We start from the raw sequence: 20,658 nt of genomic DNA on the forward strand, positions 1-20,658 counted from the left end.
CTCAGCTGAGATTACCAAACAGGAAAGTCATTTGGCAGATGTGCACATGGTACAAGGTGAGGAGCTATGTCAGTAAATAATGTCTAGTATGTGGATATTTTGCATTCTTGTACTCCCATCCAAAACATCAAGTACTTCTATGAGGAAATTCCACATGCTTAAAATTATGGTTTAAATGGCAAAAGAATGCTTTCAGGTGCATTGCATGACGTAGCCCACGTGAATCATGTAGAGATTATTTCAAACGACTAAATGACAGAACCTAGCCAACATATCTAGAACTGTCTACATTTGTTAAAGAAAATCTAAATAAGTCTGACCTAAGGAGGACAACTGACGACTGCAACGTAAGAAGTTTACATATAATTAAAGCACCATGCGCTGCATTGGAAAAGACGCGTGACAGCTACAAATACCTTGCTATTGTCTACAACAACAAACTACCAAAAAACACATAACAGTGCCAATAAATAAATTTAAAGATAATAAATTGTGAAATGGATGAAAAGTAGTGGATTTTGGTCTGCTAACTTGACTGTGTCACAAATGATCCAAATTTCTTATGAGGCATAGTCCATATCCGTTCAGGCACGCCAGGGAAAAATCTTACCTTCATAGTCTCAGATGTTATTGAATTTAGCCTATGTTAAAATGAAGGACTAATTAAGGAACATGTATTTTTTTTGTTTTCTCAACCAAAAAAAAAAAAAATCTGCCCCAAGATACAGCCCTCCAAAGATGACGATGTGCATACTATTTTGAATGTGCGAATTTTGGAACAGTTCTACATATTTTGTCAAAAAGTTGTTACAGTATCACATAACAGGCTCATAAAAATCAAAACCTAGCCTTATTTATCACAATCTTAGTTTTGAAAGATGAGTAGGAGACTCATTCTTCAAGCATTTTAAATGGTTCAAAAATGTATGTGAAAGACCCAATGACTTAAAGGTTCAATTTACACAACTTCTGTGCACTCTGTTTTGTGCTGAAATTAGCCAGTCAATGAACTAAAAATGTGTCCCACTGCTTCAGTATCTTCCTTTGATATAGTGTGATGCTTTCCTGTTGAACTAATAGGAACTGGAATACTTACAATCTTCAAAACATTGTGTACAGGAAGTGAGCACTCATAGCATTGTTGCTGTCCTTCAGCTGGAAACGCATATTCAGCAGCTGGACCATGTGGTAGCATAAAGTTCACTACAATTTCATTTAACTCATAACTGGTGCCTATAATCTCGGCAATCCACCAGTCACAGTCATACACACACACACCACAAACATCTCCCTTCTCAGGTTGTGAATCTGAATATTATCCTGATGTTTCTGAGGTGTTGGCCGAATGAATGAAATTTCTTCTTCCTTGCTCTTTAAAGTGTGTGCAATATGAGTTCGCCAATCACTCTCGAGTCCAAAAATGTGTCTTCTGAATTCCTTTCAAATTAGTAGTTTGTTCAGATCATTCTTCTTTTTTCTGCTCACAGAATTCTTTGATTTCCTCTTTGGACAAAAGAATGAGAGTTGCGGATGTGTAAGATTTCACGACTCTCGGAAAATCCTCAGCCTTCTGAATTGCAGCTGCATTTGGTCTGGAAAGATTATGTTTTGTAGCATGGTGCTTCAGCAGGCCCCCTACTCCATCACATGGAACATCCCTGTGACCTGAAGCACTGTATACCCAGTTAGATGGCACAAGCGACTTACTCAATTTAAAACAGCTGGTTACAACTTTTAAAATGACTAGGAGCACCATTAGAAATGATGATGATCTTCTCTGGCCCTATTTGCAGTTGAAGAATGTGCCGAGTCATGTCCTGTGTCATCACTTATGTGCCGAGTCATGTCCTGTGTCATCACCTATGTTTGTTGTTGTTGTGGTCTTCAGTCCTGAGACTGGTTTGACGCAGCTCTCCATGCTACTCTATCCTGTGGAAGCTTCTTCATCTCCCAGTACCTACTGCAACCTACATCCTTCTGAATCTGCTTAGTGTATTCATTTCTTGGTCTCCCTCTACGATTTTTACCCTCCACGCTGCCCTCCAATATTAAATTGGTGATCCCTTGATGCCTCAGAACATGTCCTACCAACCGATCCCTTCTTCTAGTCAAGTTGTGCCACAAACACCTCTTGTCCCTAAGCCTATTCAATACCTCCTCATTAGTTATATGATCTACCCATCTAATCTTCAGCATTCTTCAGTAGCACCACATTTTGAAAGCTTCTATTTTCTTCTTTATGGAGAATATAGTACTAATCAACAGAAAATAATCTAACTTTTCTGTATTGGCAGTTTAAAATTCAAAAGGCGACAGTAAAAGAACTTTGACAGATATGTCGAAATGGAGGATACCATCATAATCATAAAGCAGTTGTCTTTCAAAAAAAAAAACTAACAAAATATCTAGAACTGTTACAGAGATACAGCAGTTTAAAAAAATTTCCGAAATTCGCATTTTCAAAATGGTGTTCACAGTGTCATCTTTGGATGCCTGTATCTCAGGGCAGGAATGTTTTTGGAGTAAACAAAAAAATACATGTTTGTTACTTACTCCTGAATATGGTAAATTCAATAACATTTGAGACTATGAAGGTAGCCCCCTCCCTTAAGTTATACTGATTATGCCTTGAGAATACACAATAAATAAACAGACTTTATTTTATAACGCAGTCACTGGTTGTATTTACTGATGTTCAAAGGTGAATGAATCATCGAATTTGAATAAATATTTTAGCTATAGTAAAGCTTAGTTTAAGAGGAGCCTAAAATGTTTATTGATGGCCAGCTTTACCTACACCACTGACAGATTTCTCGGTTGAACTGCTTGATGTGTATACTATTAATAATATCAAATGGTGTGAGTGATATATAAAATCAGATTTCTGCATGTTTTGTGCAGTAATGTGATTAATGTTAAGTGCGTGTTGTGAATTGATTTTTCTGTTTGATTATGCATGGTTACAATAATTTAAGAATTAGGCCTATATGCATCACACTGTATTGTACAAGTATATGTACAGGAAAAAATTTGCTATCATCTCTTAAATTAAAATATTGTTCAAGTTTTTTGAGCTATTTCATATCTGTGAGGGCCATTTCGATTATGACCTAAAAGGGCAACAACATACATTTTTCTTTGTAAATTGGCGATAAACTTGCTTTAGGGCATGTTCTACATCGCTGAGGAGATCTCTATGAATACATGGAACAAAAAGTGTATTTAATCTCATCAAATAATGTGATGAAAGGATGATCATACTGACCTTTTTGGTGAGGTGTTACGGCACACTTCGTTTTGAATATTTTCAACCCATGCTGGAGAGATGTCTGATGTGATTGACAATGGGATAAATATTTCGTCCCTTTCAGAGGATGCAGAATGTTTGCCAGTAAGATAGAAAAAATCGTGTAATTCGTTGTAATGATGACGAACGTTCCACAGCTTTTCCACTGAAAATTATACGCGTAGGTTACAATAGACTCAATCTAAATCACGAAATTTCAGATTTTTCGACATATACCTTCACACAGCTCCATATAAACCTGAAAAGCTACTGCAATTTTTTGTTGATTCTGGCATCCACTCTGAATCATTTTCTGCAACTACAAACAATTATGTATTTACCAGTAGTGAACACGGGCAAGAAAGAGAGAAATAAGTCGCATCAAAACAGTCTTAAAAGATGTTTAAAATCGAGATACAATACTTACGACCGGATGAATTTTTCGGGCAGTCGTTGCCGTTGCTTCCATTTCTTAGTTGTAATGTTGTTCGAAATCTTTAAATACAGCAATGGTGTGTTCTATCCTACGTTTCGTTTATTCCAGAATCAAAATAAATGTTTTTTGGCACCTGAACCTTTTTTTAAATCAATTCGACTCTACTTTAAATCTCTACGCGTGTCAATGGCCTTTTTAGCATCAACTAAACAACTACCCTAAACACAACAATCACCTAGCACGTGTACAACTGGTTGGGTGGGGGTATGTGCAAACAGAAAGCCACACCTTCCTCAGGTTCGCCAACGCCTATTAATGTAGTGCAATTTTTTTTAGAAGGGTCAAAGGTCGCTTATTACGCCTGCGCTGGTTCAGGAATTGTTTCATCATTAAAGCTATCTTAAACATACTTAAATAGACACAGCTTTTGACAGTGATTGCTACTACACACAATATTGTTTGCTTAGAAGTTTGGGACATACACACACACACACACACACACAAACACAGCAGCGGTACGTTGTTTTCAGATTTTCGGAATTCAGACGTCGAGAGATTTGGAATTTGTTATTTCTGAAATCATAAACTGCTTCCTAGGGTAAATCCTAAATTTGTTACGGCCAAATGTAAAAAAATATTGTGTGTTATTTGGGCAGAACCTTGCAGTAATTGACGAAGTGTTTTCTGATGTTAATTTGCCTGATATATTAAAATGGATAGCGTGATACATAATTTGGACAACGAAACAGTTTCCCTAGAAGAGAGGGAACCTAAAAAGTCGATTAAAAAAGCTAAACGGAAACGATCAACTTCTGGAATTAGGCAAGGTAAAGAGAAGCAGAAAGCAGACGATGGAACAGCAGCGTCTACTAAGCAAAAAGCTCCTGAGGATGAATGTCAGACAATAAACATCACAGAGACAACGAATTTGAGTTCCAGTTCTACCGGCGAACAGTTTTACAATAATAACATTCTATACGACGTCTTGAGTGAGAAAAAAAAGGTAGGAGTAGTGTGACTCTACGTCTCATGTTAATTTTTTTTTTTAAAATCTACATGATGTTACGGTACATCTACCTCTCTTTTAACGCACTGTGAAGTACAAACAGGTGCTAGAATAAAGTTAATAGATTTCCCTGGACTGTCAGTCCAGGTTTACAGTTACTGATAAAATAAACTTGCTAAAAAGATGCCAAAGAACCACAGCACCGTGCACCAATGTTTGCAAATGTGCTCCAGCGAGCTGCAGAATAATATTTTCATTGTTGTGGCTCCAAACAAACCATGCCACATTAATGGGTAATTGTAGACATGTGTGACCATTACTAATTCGTGTTTTGTTGTATGGCTTTACGTTCTGAGTTAGCCCCACATTGGAACATAAAATATAGAGATTCTACACACAAAAAACTGTCTCTAGTAGTTTAAAGAAAGCACAGGTCACACCTGTGTACAAGAAGGGTAGCAGAAGTGATCAACAAACTTACTGTTGAAATTGATGCCCGCCCACTTTAGAATCTTAGTACATGTTCTGAGCTCAAACATAATGAGACATGCTAACCAGCACAGATTCTTACAACATTGGATGTGCAGAGCTAAATTTGTGCTCTTCCCACATGGGATCCTGAATGCTGTGGATCAATGCAGTTGGGTGGATGTATTTCTTGACATCTAGAAAGCATTTCATTGAGCACCACATCAAAACTTATTAACAAAAGTGTGATCATATAGAGTATCAATCAAAATTAATAACCAGATTGAGGATGTCTTGGTAAGGAGGACACAGATATGTGATTTATTCATCCTGTTATGCACAATTTTCAAATCATTTGATTTGATATACAGGAGACATGTCAAGGTTTACAAAAGAATCTTTTTCACTTGTTTAAGAGAGATACAAAAGTTTACATTATATTTTACATTTCTAAGTTACAGCTACACGTTTACATAGAAAGTACATGTAATACAATCCCTGTGTTCAGATTGTGAAGCTGTTATGTTGTTTATTTATTTATTGCTTATGTAGCCTGACCATATTATGAATGATGATGATGATGATGATTGCTACCACTACTAGTAATAATATTATCAATAACAACTGACACTAATAATAATAATGAAGGGCATTTTGAATGCTATAGATCAGCTTTGAAGCCATGTTTAGTGTTATCAGAAGCAGAAAGGATAAAGGAGGAGGTGAATATTGAAATGATAGTGACAGTGGCTTTCGGGAAAGTACAGAATGTAAATAGAGAAATCAGCCAACAAGGGGTACGGAAAAGTGTTGGGGTATGGGACTGCCAAGAATGAGCTGCACAGAGTGTAGGAGAGATGGCTGTTGTGGCAGAAGATGAATATCATTAACTGTCTCTCTTTGCTTGGAAGGTATTTAATTACTCAGAGATTTTGAGGAAGATTGTTTCAAAGTCGAGTTCCTGGTATGCAAAACGGTTTAGTAAACGGGGCAGTGCTATGTGATGGTACAGAGAGAGTTTTACTTTGTTGAGAATGAGTATATCTGTTGCACTGTTCACTCAATGGAGTAATAGATGGTCAAGAAGGGGGAGTATTAGTGTCTCTATAAGCTTATTTTTAAGCTTGAAAGGAAATTTTTTTATGTTTGTAAAGTGACAGATATAATAGTAGTTTCAGGCATGTCTCAGGAAAATGTACAGAAGCAACATGATCATCATTCAGGTTGAATGATGCATTGATGAACAACATACATAGTAATCAATGCAGATGATGCAGTTATCTATAATGAAGTTCTGGAGACAAAAAGGTGCACAAACAATCTCTTTGGTCTCAGTAAGATTTCAAAGTGGTACAAAGGTTGGCAGCTTGCTCTAAATTTTATAAAAGTAAGTATGTGCTTTTCAAAAAATACAGAAAAACAGTATCCAGTGACTATAAAATAAATGAGTCACAATTGGATTAGTCAACTCTTACAAATATCTGGGTGTAGCAATTTTGGGGAATGTGAAATGGACTGATCAGTGATAGGTAGAGCAGGTCTTGGACCATTGGTAGGACACTAAAAAAGCAATTATTCTACTAAGAAGATTGCTTTCAAAACATGTGTGACCCATCCTAGATTATTGCTGAAGTGTGTGTGACCAATACTAGATGGGACTAACAGGGCATATTAGTATACAAATATGGGCAGCCCTATCACTCACAGGTTGGTTTGACTCACAACAGAGCATCACAGAAATGCTGCAGACCCAAGAAGACAGATGCTAACTATCCTGAGAAAAGCTACTAAAAATTCTACAAACCACAGTTATAGTGAAGAAAGTTCTGGGTGAATGTTGTAAATAATTTAGGAATACAGGTGACCACTCTTTGAATGACAGAAGTGTAGAGCCAGCGAAAGGCACACACAAAGGAAGAGTGAAAACTTGCTAGTGTCTGGAAGAAACCTTACATAATTGACAGTGGTTTGCAGATAATGAATGGAGGGTCAACAGAAGCGTCCGATCCCACGCGTCGGCTTTTACCTGTGACGTAAGGGTGTTGTCGTGTGTGACGTCATGACGGCGCGGAGTTTGGTTTGAGTGTGGCTGTCTCCAGTTCTGTTTTATTTTATTTACTTTTCTGATCTGTTCGTTCTATCTCGTGGGATTTTTTTTTAAATTTAAAAACACTTATTACTTATTTTAATTATCTGTTTCCTCCAATTTCTGTTTTAGTTTATTATATTTATCTTTCTGATCTGTTCGTTCTATCCCGTGAGATTTTTTTTTTAAAAGACAAAAAACACTAATCAGCTACTGAAGCATCTTTATCTTCTATAGGTTGCAGGGGTTACGACCCCTGGGGAGGTGGGTGGGTATTCATGCATGGCTGTCTTCACTTACACGTTGTAGCTACGCAAGGCGTCTAAATTTGTTTATATTTAGTTTGCCCCCACCCAAAACACCCCATTTCCCGCGCTTGTCCCGTTAGTGTCATAAGGCTTCTTGTGGAAAGTGTGTGTGTTTGTTTTTGTTTCCGCCATATTTGTGACGTCATGGGTCAAAGCAGACGGGCGGTATCGGACGCTTCCGTATTTCCTGAATGGAGATGTAAATACAATACCATTTTATGCATTTGTGATTTGTAGCTATCAACCATTCATCTTGCTTAGACCCTTATCACCCAATACATCTACACTTTGCAAAACACATAATGCATGCCATCCACTTGTGGAGTGTGGGAGGATGGTTGTTTAAATGCCTACGTGTGTGCTGTAATTAATCTTATGCTGTCCTCATGATGCATAAGGGGGCAGTATGTAGGGGGTTATAGCATATCCTATAGTCATCATTTAAAGCTAGTTCGAGACTTTGTGAGATCTTTTACATCTGTAATTCAGCATTTTTATGACACTGTCACATGGATCAAACAAACCTGTGACCATTTGTACTCTCCTTCTGTTTACGAATTCAATATCTGCTGTAGTCCTATTTGGTATGGGTACCACATACTTGAGCAATATTCTAGGCTGGGCAACTTGAGTGATTTGTAAGAAATCCCCTTTGTAAACGAATTGCACTTCCCCGGTATTCCACCAATAAACTATAGTCTACCACCTTCTTTACCCACAACTGAGGCTATGTGCTTATTACATTTCATATCCCTGCAGATTGTTATTACACCCAGGTATTCATATGCGTTAACCAATTCCTTCTGTGACTCATTGATATTATAGTCATAGGATACTACATTTTTTACATCTTGTGAAGTGCACAATTTTACATTTCTAAACATTTAAAGCAAGTTACCAGTCTGTGCACCACTTTGAAATCTTATCAAGATCTGACTGAATATTTATGAAGCTTCTTTAAGATAGTCTGCAAGATCATTAATATACAATATGAACAGCAAGGATCCCAACACACTTCCTTGAGGCACACTCGACATTACTTCTACATTTGGTGATGACTCTTCATCCACGATAACTTGCTGGATTCTTCGTACCAAAAAATTTTGCTTGATACCCCTTATAACTGTAGTTTTGATAATAGGCGAAATGCGGTGTTGAGTCAAATGCTTTTCAGAAATCAAGAAATACTGTGTCTGCTTGACTGCCTTGATCCAAACCTTTCAATATGTCACATGATAAATTTGCGAGTTGGTTTTCACATGATCAGTGTTTTTGGAATCCATGCTGGTTGGCACGGAGACGGTCGTTATGTTTGAGGTACCTCATTATGTTCAAGTTCAGAACATGTTCTAAGGTTTTACAATAAGTCTGTGCTGAGGATACTGGATGGTAGTTTTGTGGATCACTTCTGCTACCTTTCTTGTATATCAGTCTGACCTGTGCCTTCTTCCAACTACTGAGCATGCTGTTTTTTTTATTTTCCCCCCAAGGGATCTGTGATAGATTATAGTTAACAGAGGGGTTAGCTCAGCCACAAATTCAGTGTGGAATCTGACAGCGATTCCATTGGGCACTGGAGCTTTGTCCAGTATGAATGATTTCAGCTGTTGGATCAATCCATACCCAGTGGTCCAAAATAAATAAATAAATAAATAAATAAAAATAATAATAATAATAATAGGTTGCTTGACCACCTCAGAAAAATTTTGTATTTGCTAGGTGAATTCCCCAATGTCTAGTAATCACAAAAATATTTTTTTTTTTTAAATTTATTGTTCATTATTTTGAAGTGGTGACCATATTTGTTCCAGGCTGCATGCGTTTTTTCGTATTTGCAAGCATCTACATTTTTTACAATTATTCAGTAGTGGATTGTCCTAAGCCTTTCAGATAAAATGCATTTAGTTCAACACAATCTGGGCTACAAATTAACATCATTATCACTTAGCTGAATGTATTCTTTAATATATTTTCAGTAGTTCAAAGTTATCAGCCACAAATTAAAAAAAAAAACTCAATTTTTGAACAGTAGTTTTCCAAACAAAGATTAATTTCTCAGCTTTAATATTTTTTCTGATATTACACTGTATAGTACAGTTACTTTTTATAGAGTATCAATGGTGAGCAGCTTACACTTAAAAAAATACACTATTTTTAAAAAATGGATTTTTTTAAATTTTTCCATTTTGTGGCCTGCAATATCTTTATTGAGGGAACAGATAAAAATCCGAAAATTTGACAATTAATAGACCTTTATGATATCAAACTTCAGTATAAATTTCAACTTTGAGATTCAATTGGTCGTCATGGAAAACAAATTACAAACACAAGTAAAAATACGTTTTTTAACATTTGTGATATCTAGGCTTATGGAATAAAATATATCAATTACAGTTTATAGATTAATCATATCTATGATTACCTACTTTTTTATTGAAAATAAGCCTACTAATTACATTATATTGTTCTCTTGTTATTTGTTTTTAGGACATTGCTCATTGAACATTTGAGAAATTTGTTCACTCAGTTTGGGTGGTAGGTTATAAGTTTGCCCAGTCATAGTTGTAAATTCCATGGGAGACAGCTTCCTTAGTACATTTTTAAGTAGCATCCAAACTAGATTCTTCTCAGTTTTTTTAAAAGATGTCCTTGGTCCAGGAGGGGGATAAAATACAACATGTACATCTTGGTTTTGACAGTCAATATTACCAATCCACCACTGTTCATCATAAACACAAGCCACTATGTTCTTATTTTGAAGAACCAGTTGCACAAGTTTTCCACACTGAAGAAGTTCACTATCAGGTGAAGTTGATGTGATCTCACACTTCAGTAAGTTTTGTGAATGGGGTACATAACAATGAAAAGACATAGTGCCTTTAATCTTCCGACAAGTGCTGTACCTTTCCTTCAAGACACTGTCATAGACTTCTTGTATTTCCTCACATTGTACAAAAACCTAGGTAATTCCTTTGATATGTTTTTTACTTATTTCAAACATTTCTTGAGGTGTTATGATATGATGGTCATCGGTCCACTGCAGACTTCCTTTTGTGACATCTTGCTTTGTTGTACCCTCGACACCATCAGAGGCATTCTTTCCATGGCAAAAAGTGAAAAAGTGCCATTATACATTAAACCCAAAATCTTCTTTATGGAAGAAGAGGTTAATAAAAAAAATTGTTTTGTTTTAATGTGGTTTGTTAATTTTACTTGAAAAAATGTGCACTGCTGTAGTGTTGTGTTCAAGGTAGTCAGTTATGACACAAAATCTGTGGCTCATTAGTTGATCTTCATCTTTATAATAGAATACAAATGGATGAACTGTGGCCTGTTTGTTTACCCTGTGGTGCCCTTGTACTTCATCTTGAACAACAAAGGAATAATTTTCTGAAAAGTCAGCAAGAACTAAGCATTCTTCAGCTGCCAAGGTTTGCTTTTTGTCTTTCAAAAATTTACACTGAGCTTTTGCAATAAAATGATGCATTTTCAGATTTTCAAGGTTAGCCTCCAACACTTCAAAAAACTCTTCTTGTGATTTTATGACTGTCACCATTCATTTCTGTCTTGTGTCACCCATTGTTTGTATTTTATATTGTCAGGCATCAAATCATCTTCTTCGGATTCTTCAAACATGTCAAGTGAGGCTTGTTTGCCTGGACAATCTCCACATTTTCCCTTGATCATACAATTGTAACTGTCAACATTGCATACCATAACTTCCAAAAGGTCTTTATAGTCAACTCTTAAGATTGGCCCCATCTGTCATCAACTTTATGTTCTGATGATACAAGCTAACACAAATATTATGGGCGCCAGATGCCCCTGCAGCAATACACTGTCTTGCTCTCAACTCGCAAAACTTCGATCTTCCAATTTGAATGTCAGGATTTTGTTTTTTAAATTCAGTGAATAGTTCATGTAGAACCATTTACTTTCACAGAAACACAGTCTTTTTTGCCAGACATCAAATGGCTGTTATCGTCATCATAATGTTGTTGTTGTGGTCTTCAGTCCTGAGACTTGTTTGATGCAGCTCTCCATGCTACTCTATCCTGTGCAAGCTTCTTCATCTCCCAGTACCTACTGCAACCTATATCCTTCTGAATCTGTTTAGTGTATTCATCTCTTGGACTCCCTCTACGATTTTTACCCTCCACGCTGCCCTCTAATACTAAATTGGTGATCCCTTGATGCCTCAGAACATGTCCTACCAACCGATCCCTTCTTCTAGTCAAGTTGTGCCACAAACTTCTCTTCTCCCCAGTCCTATTCAATACCTCCTCATTAGTTATATGATCTACCCATCTAATCTTCAGCATTCTTCTGTAGCACCACGTTTCAAAAGCTTCTATTCTCTTCTTGTCCAAACTAGTTGTCGTCCATGTTTCTCTCCCATACATGGCTACACTCCATACAAATACTTTCAGAAACGACTTCCTGACATTTAAATCTTTACTCGATGTTAACAAATTTCTCTTCTTCAGAAACGCTTTCATTGCCATTGCCAGTCTACATTAGATATCGTCTCTACTTTGACCATCATCTGTTATTTTGCTCCTCAGATAGCAAAACCCCTTTACTACTTTAAGTGCCTCATTTCCTAATCTAATTCCCTCAGCATCACCCGACTTAATTCGACTACATTCCATTATCCTTGTTTTACTTTTGTTGATGTTCATCTTATACTCTCCTTTCATGACACTGTCCATTCTGTTCAACTGCTCTTCCAAGTCCTTTGCTGTCATCATCATAATACTTAATAACTTTATTGATTTTGTTTTCACCTACCAAATTAGATGCACTCTTCTTTTGTAATGCTGGTAAAATTCCCTGCCCTTTTACTAATTGCCTTGTTAACTTAACAAGACATTCTGACACATTAAATTCATCACTAACTTTTGCACAACTACAAAAATTCAACAGTTAATGGATAATCTTAATTTTATCCTCTTTGTTTGAAGTACTGCATTTAATTTTTAGTTTTTCTATCAAATCATCATATTCGATTGGTGAAGTTTTAGAACTTCCACCTGTTTTAGTACATATTGTATTTTGAAATGAAACTTACAAATTCTTTTTGACTGTAGCTGCCACTTTCTCAATTTTTATATTCAAGCCACTTGGTCTTCTAATTTTACTAGCAGGCGATATACCCAGGATTTCACAAGCTGTATCTACTTTTTCAATGGTTGCTGATAAGTCACAACATTCTGTATCTGAGGTTTCACTATCCTTTCTCTTGTGAATTACAAATATCTTAGAATAACATGTTGGACACAAGATTTTCCTGGTATGAAATTGACAAAATAACATGGTGGTGATTTTCCTGGTATGAGATTGACAAAAGGGCTTTTATTTTTAGAATAATGATCAAATGTTATTTCTCATAGACCTTGTGTTATAGGTTTCTTATGTTTCTGAAAAGGGTCCATGCAATACTGTCCAAAAAGGTGATGAAATTTTTTTAAGTATTTCATTCCTTGGTACTTGCATGTTGATTTGACCTCTGGGCCGACTCGTAAGTAAAACAACACTTTTTCTTCTTCACTTTAACCTTTGACTAAAGTAATGTCTTTAGGATACACTCCATACACACATTTATGGCCTGGTTCATTAAAAATAACACCAACAGAACACTGAGACACCATTTTTCAACTGCACACTTCAAGAACTTCTAGCTAAATAAGTGTGGGTAGACAATTGTTGGTGTAAGGGGGAAGACAACAATCAGACTTGTATAGGCTTGCAGATGCAATTGTTAACCTGCTGAAACAATTACCACAGCATTGTTTTGACAAATAATCGTTAGCTAGTGTAATGTGGTGGGTTACATTATGCAATTGGTATACTTTATTTGATTAGCCTACCAGATATTGCAGATGTTAAAAACATATTTTTTACTCGTGTTTGTAATCTTTTTTCCATAACTTCCAATTGAATCTCAAAGTTGAAATTTATACTGAAGTTTGATATCATAAAGGACTATTAACTGTGAAATTTTCAGAATTTGGTCTGGTCCTCCAACAAAGCTATTGCAGGCCACAAAATGGAATATTTAAAAAATCTATTTTTTTATAATAGTGTATTTTTTTAAGTGTAAGCTGCTCACCATTGATGCTATATAAAAAGTAACTGTACTATACAGTGTAATAGCAGAAAAAATATTAAAGCTGAGAAATTAATCTTTCTTTGGAAAACTACTGTTCAAAAATTGAGTTTTTTTTTAATTTGTGGCTGATAACTTTGAACTTTTAAAAATATATTAAAGAGTACATTCAGCTAAGTGATAATGAAGTTAATTTGTAACCCAGAGTGTGTTGAACTAAATGCATATTATCTGAAAGGCTTAGGACGATCCACTACTGAATAATTGTAAAAAATGTATATGCTTGCAAATATGAAAAAATGCATGCGACCTGGAACAAATGTGGACGCCATTTCAAAATAATAAACAATAATTTAAAAAAAAATATTTTTCTGACTACTAAACATCGGGAGAATTCACTCAGCAAATATAAAATTTTTCTGAGATGGTATGGATTGACCCTGTTTGTCACTGCCACTTATGCTAATGCTTGTTTCACTTGTCTTTTCAGTTGTATGAGAATTAAATTGGGGCAGTTTTCCTGGGCTTTCCTTCTTAAAGTAATATTTGAAAGTAGAGTTAAGCATTTCAGATTTTGTTTTGCTACCCCTCAATTTTAATTTCTGTCTCATCCACAAATGAAGGGATGTGAATTTTGGTGCCACTAACAGGCTTGACATATGTCCAGAATATCTCTGGGTTTCATGAAAGTTCATTTCAGAATATTGTAGTCATTGAAGGCTTCACGCATTGCTCTCTTGACAGCCAAACGTATTTCATTTAGCCTCTTGCTATCTACAGTCCTATGCTTTATTTTACACCTACTATGCAGTAGTCTCTGTTGCTTTACAAGACTGGGTACATATTTACCAGTGCATGGTCAACTACTCTTCTAATCTTGATGCATAGCTCCTCTTCGTGTTCCTGTCCTGTGCTAAAGTTCATTGGGATATTTCACAACTGCTTTTTTGTTTAGTTTGTTGAACATGTAGATTTTTTTACTTGTTTTAGTTGTCCTTTGCATTTTGGTAATCATTGTTGCCACAGCTGTATCACGGTCACTGATACCAGTTTCGATGTGAACATAATCAAAGAGGTCAGGTCTATTTGTTGCCATTGGACCTAATATAGTTGTATTGTCAGTGCGTAGAACTACATGTTCTGCGTAGTTTTCAGAGTAGGCATTTAATAATTTTTCACAGGATGTCTGGTCACACCCACTGCTAACAAAACTGTAATTTTTCCAATTGATTATTAGATGATTAAAGTATCTACTGATATTCTCAGTATGATGTGGGAACTTACGTACAAGCAAACTCAGGTTATCTGAAGTTTCTGGTTACATCAGGACATGAGACTGGTGGTTGACAGAAGGATCCAATTACACTTTAATGCTGATACGGAATCTCGCCCAAACAATCTCACATAATACACTTTCAGTTTCTGTCTGAGGATTTGAGTTTCTTGTGTACTGCGACAAATACACCACCTCCCTTTGCCAACATATGCCACAATCTGCAGTTGATTGCACACTGTTTCCTCAGTGTCTGACAGAATAGCCTCTTCAGCATTATGAATGAGGCACCTGGTGTTCCTTCCCGCATCCTTGGTGCTGGACCCTTTTGTGTTTTCTTCCTCTTGACACAGGACAATGCAGGTTTCTTCAACAGGTGAAGTTAGTCCAACTGGCTCAGTTTCAGTGGAACACAGCACCATGAATCTGTTGGTTAGAGGGACAACCTGAGTCCTCCCTGGTCCATGTCTATCCTGAACAGAATGCCTATAGTACCACTGGTATGCCACTGACAGTTAAGTGGACAGGTAGTGCCAGATCCCATTATTTCCTGTACACGAGAAAGGATTCACAGGGAGGATAGTACCTTAGATAACTTTGGCTTGTGGGAGCTCTCCCAACACAACAATTCACAACAGCTGCCAGTCATTTGACAATAGTCAGGGCAATTTCCAGCTGCATATGAACATCTACTAACTCATCCCATGTTTGAGAACTGCATTCACAGTTGGGCTGCATTGTGGCTGCTGCATTGTTTTACATGGCAGTAAACAAATAACTTTAAACTAAACCTGCTGATTGTCTTTGAATCTGTTGTGCTAAAAACATTACTAATTCACTTTAAGAACTGAAGTGTTAGTATGCAAAATGATATATCTACTAAGGCAGAAGGTTAACCTGTGGTAAAAATTACTAGTTTTGTAACTTTTTCTATATCTTCATCAACATCCATACTCTGCAAAATACCGCAAAGTGCATGACTGAGGGTGCACTCCTTTGTACCAGTTGTTAAGGTTTCTTCCAGTTCCATTCTATATGGAGTGGAGGAAGAATAGTTGTCTGAATGCCCCTGCATGTGCTGTAATTATTCTAATTGTGTCCTCATGACATCTGTGTGAGTGATACTTAGTGGGTTGTAGGATATACATAGATTCATCATTTAAAGCCAGTTCCTGAAACATTTTTAACAAACTTTCTTGGGATAGTTTACTTCTATCTTCAAGAGTCTGCTATTTCAGTTTCTTCAGTATCACTCACCCATGGGTCAAAAAAACATGTGACTATTTGTGTCGCCCTTCTCTGTATAAGTTCAATATCCCATGTTAGTCATATTTGGTACAGGTTCCACACACTTGATCAGTATTCTAGAATGGGTCACACAAGTGATTTGATTTGTAAGCAATCCCCTTTGTAGACTGATTGCAGTTCCCCAGTATTCTACCAATAAACCGAAGTCTGCCACCTGCTTTACCCACAACTGAGCCTATATAATAATTCCATTTCATATCCCTACAAAATGTTACACCAGGTATTTGTGTGAGTTGGCCAATTCCAACTGTGGCTCTTTAATATTATAGTCATAGGATACTGCATTTTTCGTTTTGTGAAGTGCACAAGTTTACATTTCTGAACATCTAAAGCAAGTTGCTAACCTTTGCACACTTTGAAATCTTATCAGGATTTGACTGAATATTTATGCATCTTCTTTCCGACAGTATTTCATTGTAGATAACAGCATCATCTGCAAAAATTCTGAAGTTACTGTTAATATTGTCCACAAGGTGGCTAATATACAACATGAACAGCAAGGGTCCCAACACACATTTCCCTTCTACTTTAACGATGACTCTCCATCAAAGATAACGTGCTGTGTCCCTCCTATCAAAAGTCTTCAATCCAGTCACAAATTTCGCTTGATACACCATATGATTGTACTTTTGATAAAAAGCATAGGCGTGGTACTGAGTCAAATGCTTTTCGAGAATCAAAAATACTGCATCTACCTGACTGCTGTGATGCACAGCTTTCAAGTTTTGAGACTATAGTCACTAACAAATTCAAAAGTAGTATTAACGTACAATAAATGTAAGTAACAATATTATGAGAAGGAAAGTTGCTACTCACCATATAGCGAAGATGCCGAGTTACAGACAGGCACAACAAAAAACCTCTCACAATAGTAGCTTTCGGCCATTAAAGCCTTCGTCAACAATGCACAACAAAAAACCTCTCACAATAATAGCTTTCGGCCGTTAAAGCCTTCGTCAACAATACACACACACACACAACTGCAGTCTAAGGCAACTGAAACCACACTGCGAGTAGCAGCACCAGTGGATGATGGGAGTGGCAAGTGGGTGGGAGTAAGGAGGAGGCTGAAGCGGGGAGGGGGAGGCATAGTATGGTGGAGTTGGCAGATAGCGAAGCGCTGCAGGTTAGGCTGAGGGCAGGGGAGAGGTAGGAAGGGGAAGTAGCAGAAAAGGAGATAAATAAAAAGACTGGGTGTGGTGGTGGAACGTCAGCTATGTAGTGCTGGAATGGGAACAGGGAAGGGGCTGGATGGGTGAGGACAGTGACTAACGAAGGTTGAGCCCAGGAGGGTTACAGTAACATAGGATGTATTGCAGGGAAAGTTCCTACCTGCACAGTTCAGAAAAGCTGGTGTTTGTGGGAAGGATCCATGTGGCACAAGCTGTGAAGCAGTCATTGAAATAAAGGTTGTCTTGTTTGGCAGCATGTTTAGCAACAGGGTGGTCCACTTGTTTCTTCACCACAGTTTGTTGGTAGCCATTCATGCAAACGGACAGCTTGTTGGTTGTCATGCCTACATAGAATGCAGCACAGTAGTTGCAACTTAACTTGTAGACAACATGACTGCTTTCACAAGTAGCCCTCCCTTTGATGGGATATGTGATGTTAGTGACCAGACTGGAGTAGGTGGTGGTGGGATGGTGTATGGGACAGGTCTTGCATCTAGGTCTGTTACAGGGATGTGAGCTATGAGGCGAGGGATTGGGAGCAGGTGTTGTGTAAGAATGGACGAGTATATTGTCTAGCTTCGTTGGATGGCAGAATACCACTGTGGGAGGGGTGGGAAAGATAGTGGGCAGGAGATTTCTCATTTCATGGCATGATAAAAGGTAATCGAAACCCTGGCGGAGAATGTAATTCAGCTGCTCCTGTCGTGAGCGATAGAGTACGAGGGGAATGCTTCTCTGCAGCCAGACAGTGGGGCTTTGGTAGTTGGGGGAAGACTTGAAAGATAAGGCACAGGATATTTGTATTTGTGCGAGGTTGTGGGACATTTATGGTTAGTGAAGGCTTCAGTGAGACCCTCGGTATATTTTGAGAGAGGCTGCTCATCACTGCAGATGCGATAACCACGGGTGGCTAGGCTGTACAGAAGGGACTTCTTCTTATGGAATGGTTGGCAGCTGTCGAAGCGGAGGTATGCTGGTGGTTAGTAGGTTTGATATGGACGGAGATACTGATGTAGCCATCTTTAAGGTGGAGCTCAACATCTAGGAAGGCTACTTGTTGGGTTGAGTATGATCAGGGACCAGGTGAAGCAATTGGGAGAGAAGTTGTTGAAGTTCTGGAGGAATGTCGATATGGTGTCCTCACCTTCGATCCAGATAGCAAAGATATCATCAATGAATCTGTACCAGATGAGGGGTTTAGGATTCTGGGTTTTTAGGAAGGATACCTCTAGATAACTCATGAATAGGTTGGCATAGTATGGTGCCATGTGGGTACCTATAGCCGTATCCTGGATTTATTTGTAGGTAATACCTTCAAAGGAGAAGTAATTGTGGGTGAGGATATAGTTGGGCATGACGACTAAGAAGGAGGTTGTTGGTTTGGAGTCTGTTGGGCGTTGGGAAAGTTAGTGTTCAATAGCAGTAAAGTCATGGGCATTAGGGATGTTAGTGTACAGGGAGATGGCATCAATAGTGATGAGCAGAGCACTGTGTGGTAAAGGGACAGGACCTGTGGAGTGTCGGTGGAGGAAATGGTTGGTATCTTTTATATAGGAGGGTATGTACCTGGTAATAGGTTGAAGGTGTTGGTCTACATTTCCGTTGTTTGATAAATGCAATTAATATATATCCTTCTTGAAAGGGATGCTAGGTATAAAACAATATGTTAGTTATAAAGTATGCTACAGTAACTAACACAAATGCCGATTTACTGTGAAATAGTTTATGTACATGACAGTAATAACTTCTAAAACATCTGAGAAATTTACGTTTATTCATGTTGATATGTACTGAAATTCGGGATGAGTAAATCACTGAGGTGGATTTGCCATGTAATAAGTTATCCACAACATTCATAGCTTACAAAGATTTTCAGAAATATACTTGTTAAATGTGCTGTTGTCAAAAATTTCTAAAAGAGCTCTATACTGGTGATTGCAAATCATTTTTCTGAGTCACTTTTGGTTTATAGAGTCTGGTGGACAGATCTAAAGAGTAGATATATTTGCCACTGTAACAGTTACTAGCGAGGTGTATGAACGTAATCACAGCTATAAGAGAACGCAGATGTACTGCATGCCATTAAAACATAAGACAGCTTGCGTACAAAGAAGAAACCGAACTTCTAACAGGAAATGCAAATCTTCAGGAGGAAACGAATTTTCCGATACTGCCCGTTTGCTTTGACTCATGATGTTATCAAAGTGGTAGACAATATGTTTAAAGTGCTCACTATAAAAATAATTATGATTATTCTCATGAAATCACATTTGTCAGTTTCCCCTGTTCACAACCAAACTATACCTTTCAACCTAATCTAGACTTAAGGGTACCCTAGAAATCAGTACCAATACTTCACCACAAATAAGATTTCATACTGACATTTGTTGAATTCACCAATTCAAAATCAAATTCCTCCCAACCTATCCTAGACCTTGCACTGTGGTGCAGATTTGTCTGCCACCACATGCTACATTCCAGAATTTTTATATATGAGGACTAGGTTGTAAAGTTCTCTGAATTGAGTAGGAAAAAAAATGACTTACCTCAGTGAAACTTTGTTATTTTTCAATGTAATCTTCCTGTACGCAAATGCACTTGGTCCAGTGATGCTCCAATGCCTTGATCCCATCGTAAATGTTAGATTGCTCCAGGCTTGCAAAATACTAGACAACTTCAGCTATCAATTCTTTTTTTGACAAGAATCTCCATCCACAAGAAAAATTTTGAGTTTTGGAACAAGTCTTACAAAGATACACCAGGCAAATAAGTTGGCATTGCCATGGCAATGACACTTGTGTGTGGACACACATTGTCTTGATGAAAAATGACTTTCTTCCATGCCAAACTTGGCTTCTTTTCGTGTATCTTTTGCTGTAATTGGTCCAGATGATTAGTGTTGTATTATCCCAGTGGGAAGATAATGTATCAGCTGAATCCCTTTCGCGTTCCTGAAAAGTGATGCCAAGACCTTTCCAGCTATCCATGTTGCCTTTGCTTCCTTTGATGGTGATGAATCAACATGTTTCTACTGTGTGGACTGTTGTTTTATCTGTGGGAATAGTATTGGACCCATGTTTCATTTGTGGTCACAAACTGGTACAAAATATTGTGTTTGTTGCTCTAAAAACAGGTCAATCATTATTCGGACATTTCCATTGTGATGTGTTTTTAATTCTGCGATGTCATAGCACCCATCTAGCAAA

General features: G+C 37.4%; 2 protein-coding genes across 3 annotated transcripts in view; one reads left to right on the plus strand and one right to left on the minus strand.

Moving 5' to 3' along the window:
• Nucleotides 1-4,006, minus strand: part of LOC126480762 (uncharacterized) — a 35,082-nt gene extending 31,076 nt beyond the window's left edge. The window contains exons 1-3 of one of the 2 annotated variants that reach the window (XM_050104051.1): nt 3,714-4,006; nt 3,524-3,605; nt 3,266-3,452 (exon numbers count right to left, since the gene is read on the minus strand). In XM_050104051.1, coding sequence (XP_049960008.1) covers nt 3,266-3,452; nt 3,524-3,605; nt 3,714-3,755 — 311 coding nt within the window. In that variant the 5' untranslated portion in view covers nt 3,756-4,006. The remainder of the gene's footprint in view (nt 1-3,265; nt 3,453-3,523; nt 3,606-3,713) is intronic. The other variant, XM_050104052.1, reaches the window with a different exon arrangement.
• A 34-nt stretch (nt 4,007-4,040) lies between these two features.
• LOC126480763 (uncharacterized) overlaps nt 4,041-20,658 on the plus strand; it is a 41,566-nt gene continuing 24,948 nt past the window's right edge. The window contains exon 1 of the mRNA XM_050104053.1: nt 4,041-4,725. Coding sequence (XP_049960010.1) covers nt 4,435-4,725 — 291 coding nt within the window. The 5' untranslated portion in view covers nt 4,041-4,434. The remainder of the gene's footprint in view (nt 4,726-20,658) is intronic.

Source organism: Schistocerca serialis, chromosome 5 (assembly GCF_023864345.2).
Source record: "Schistocerca serialis cubense isolate TAMUIC-IGC-003099 chromosome 5, iqSchSeri2.2, whole genome shotgun sequence".
NCBI lineage: Eukaryota > Metazoa > Arthropoda > Insecta > Orthoptera > Acrididae > Schistocerca > Schistocerca serialis.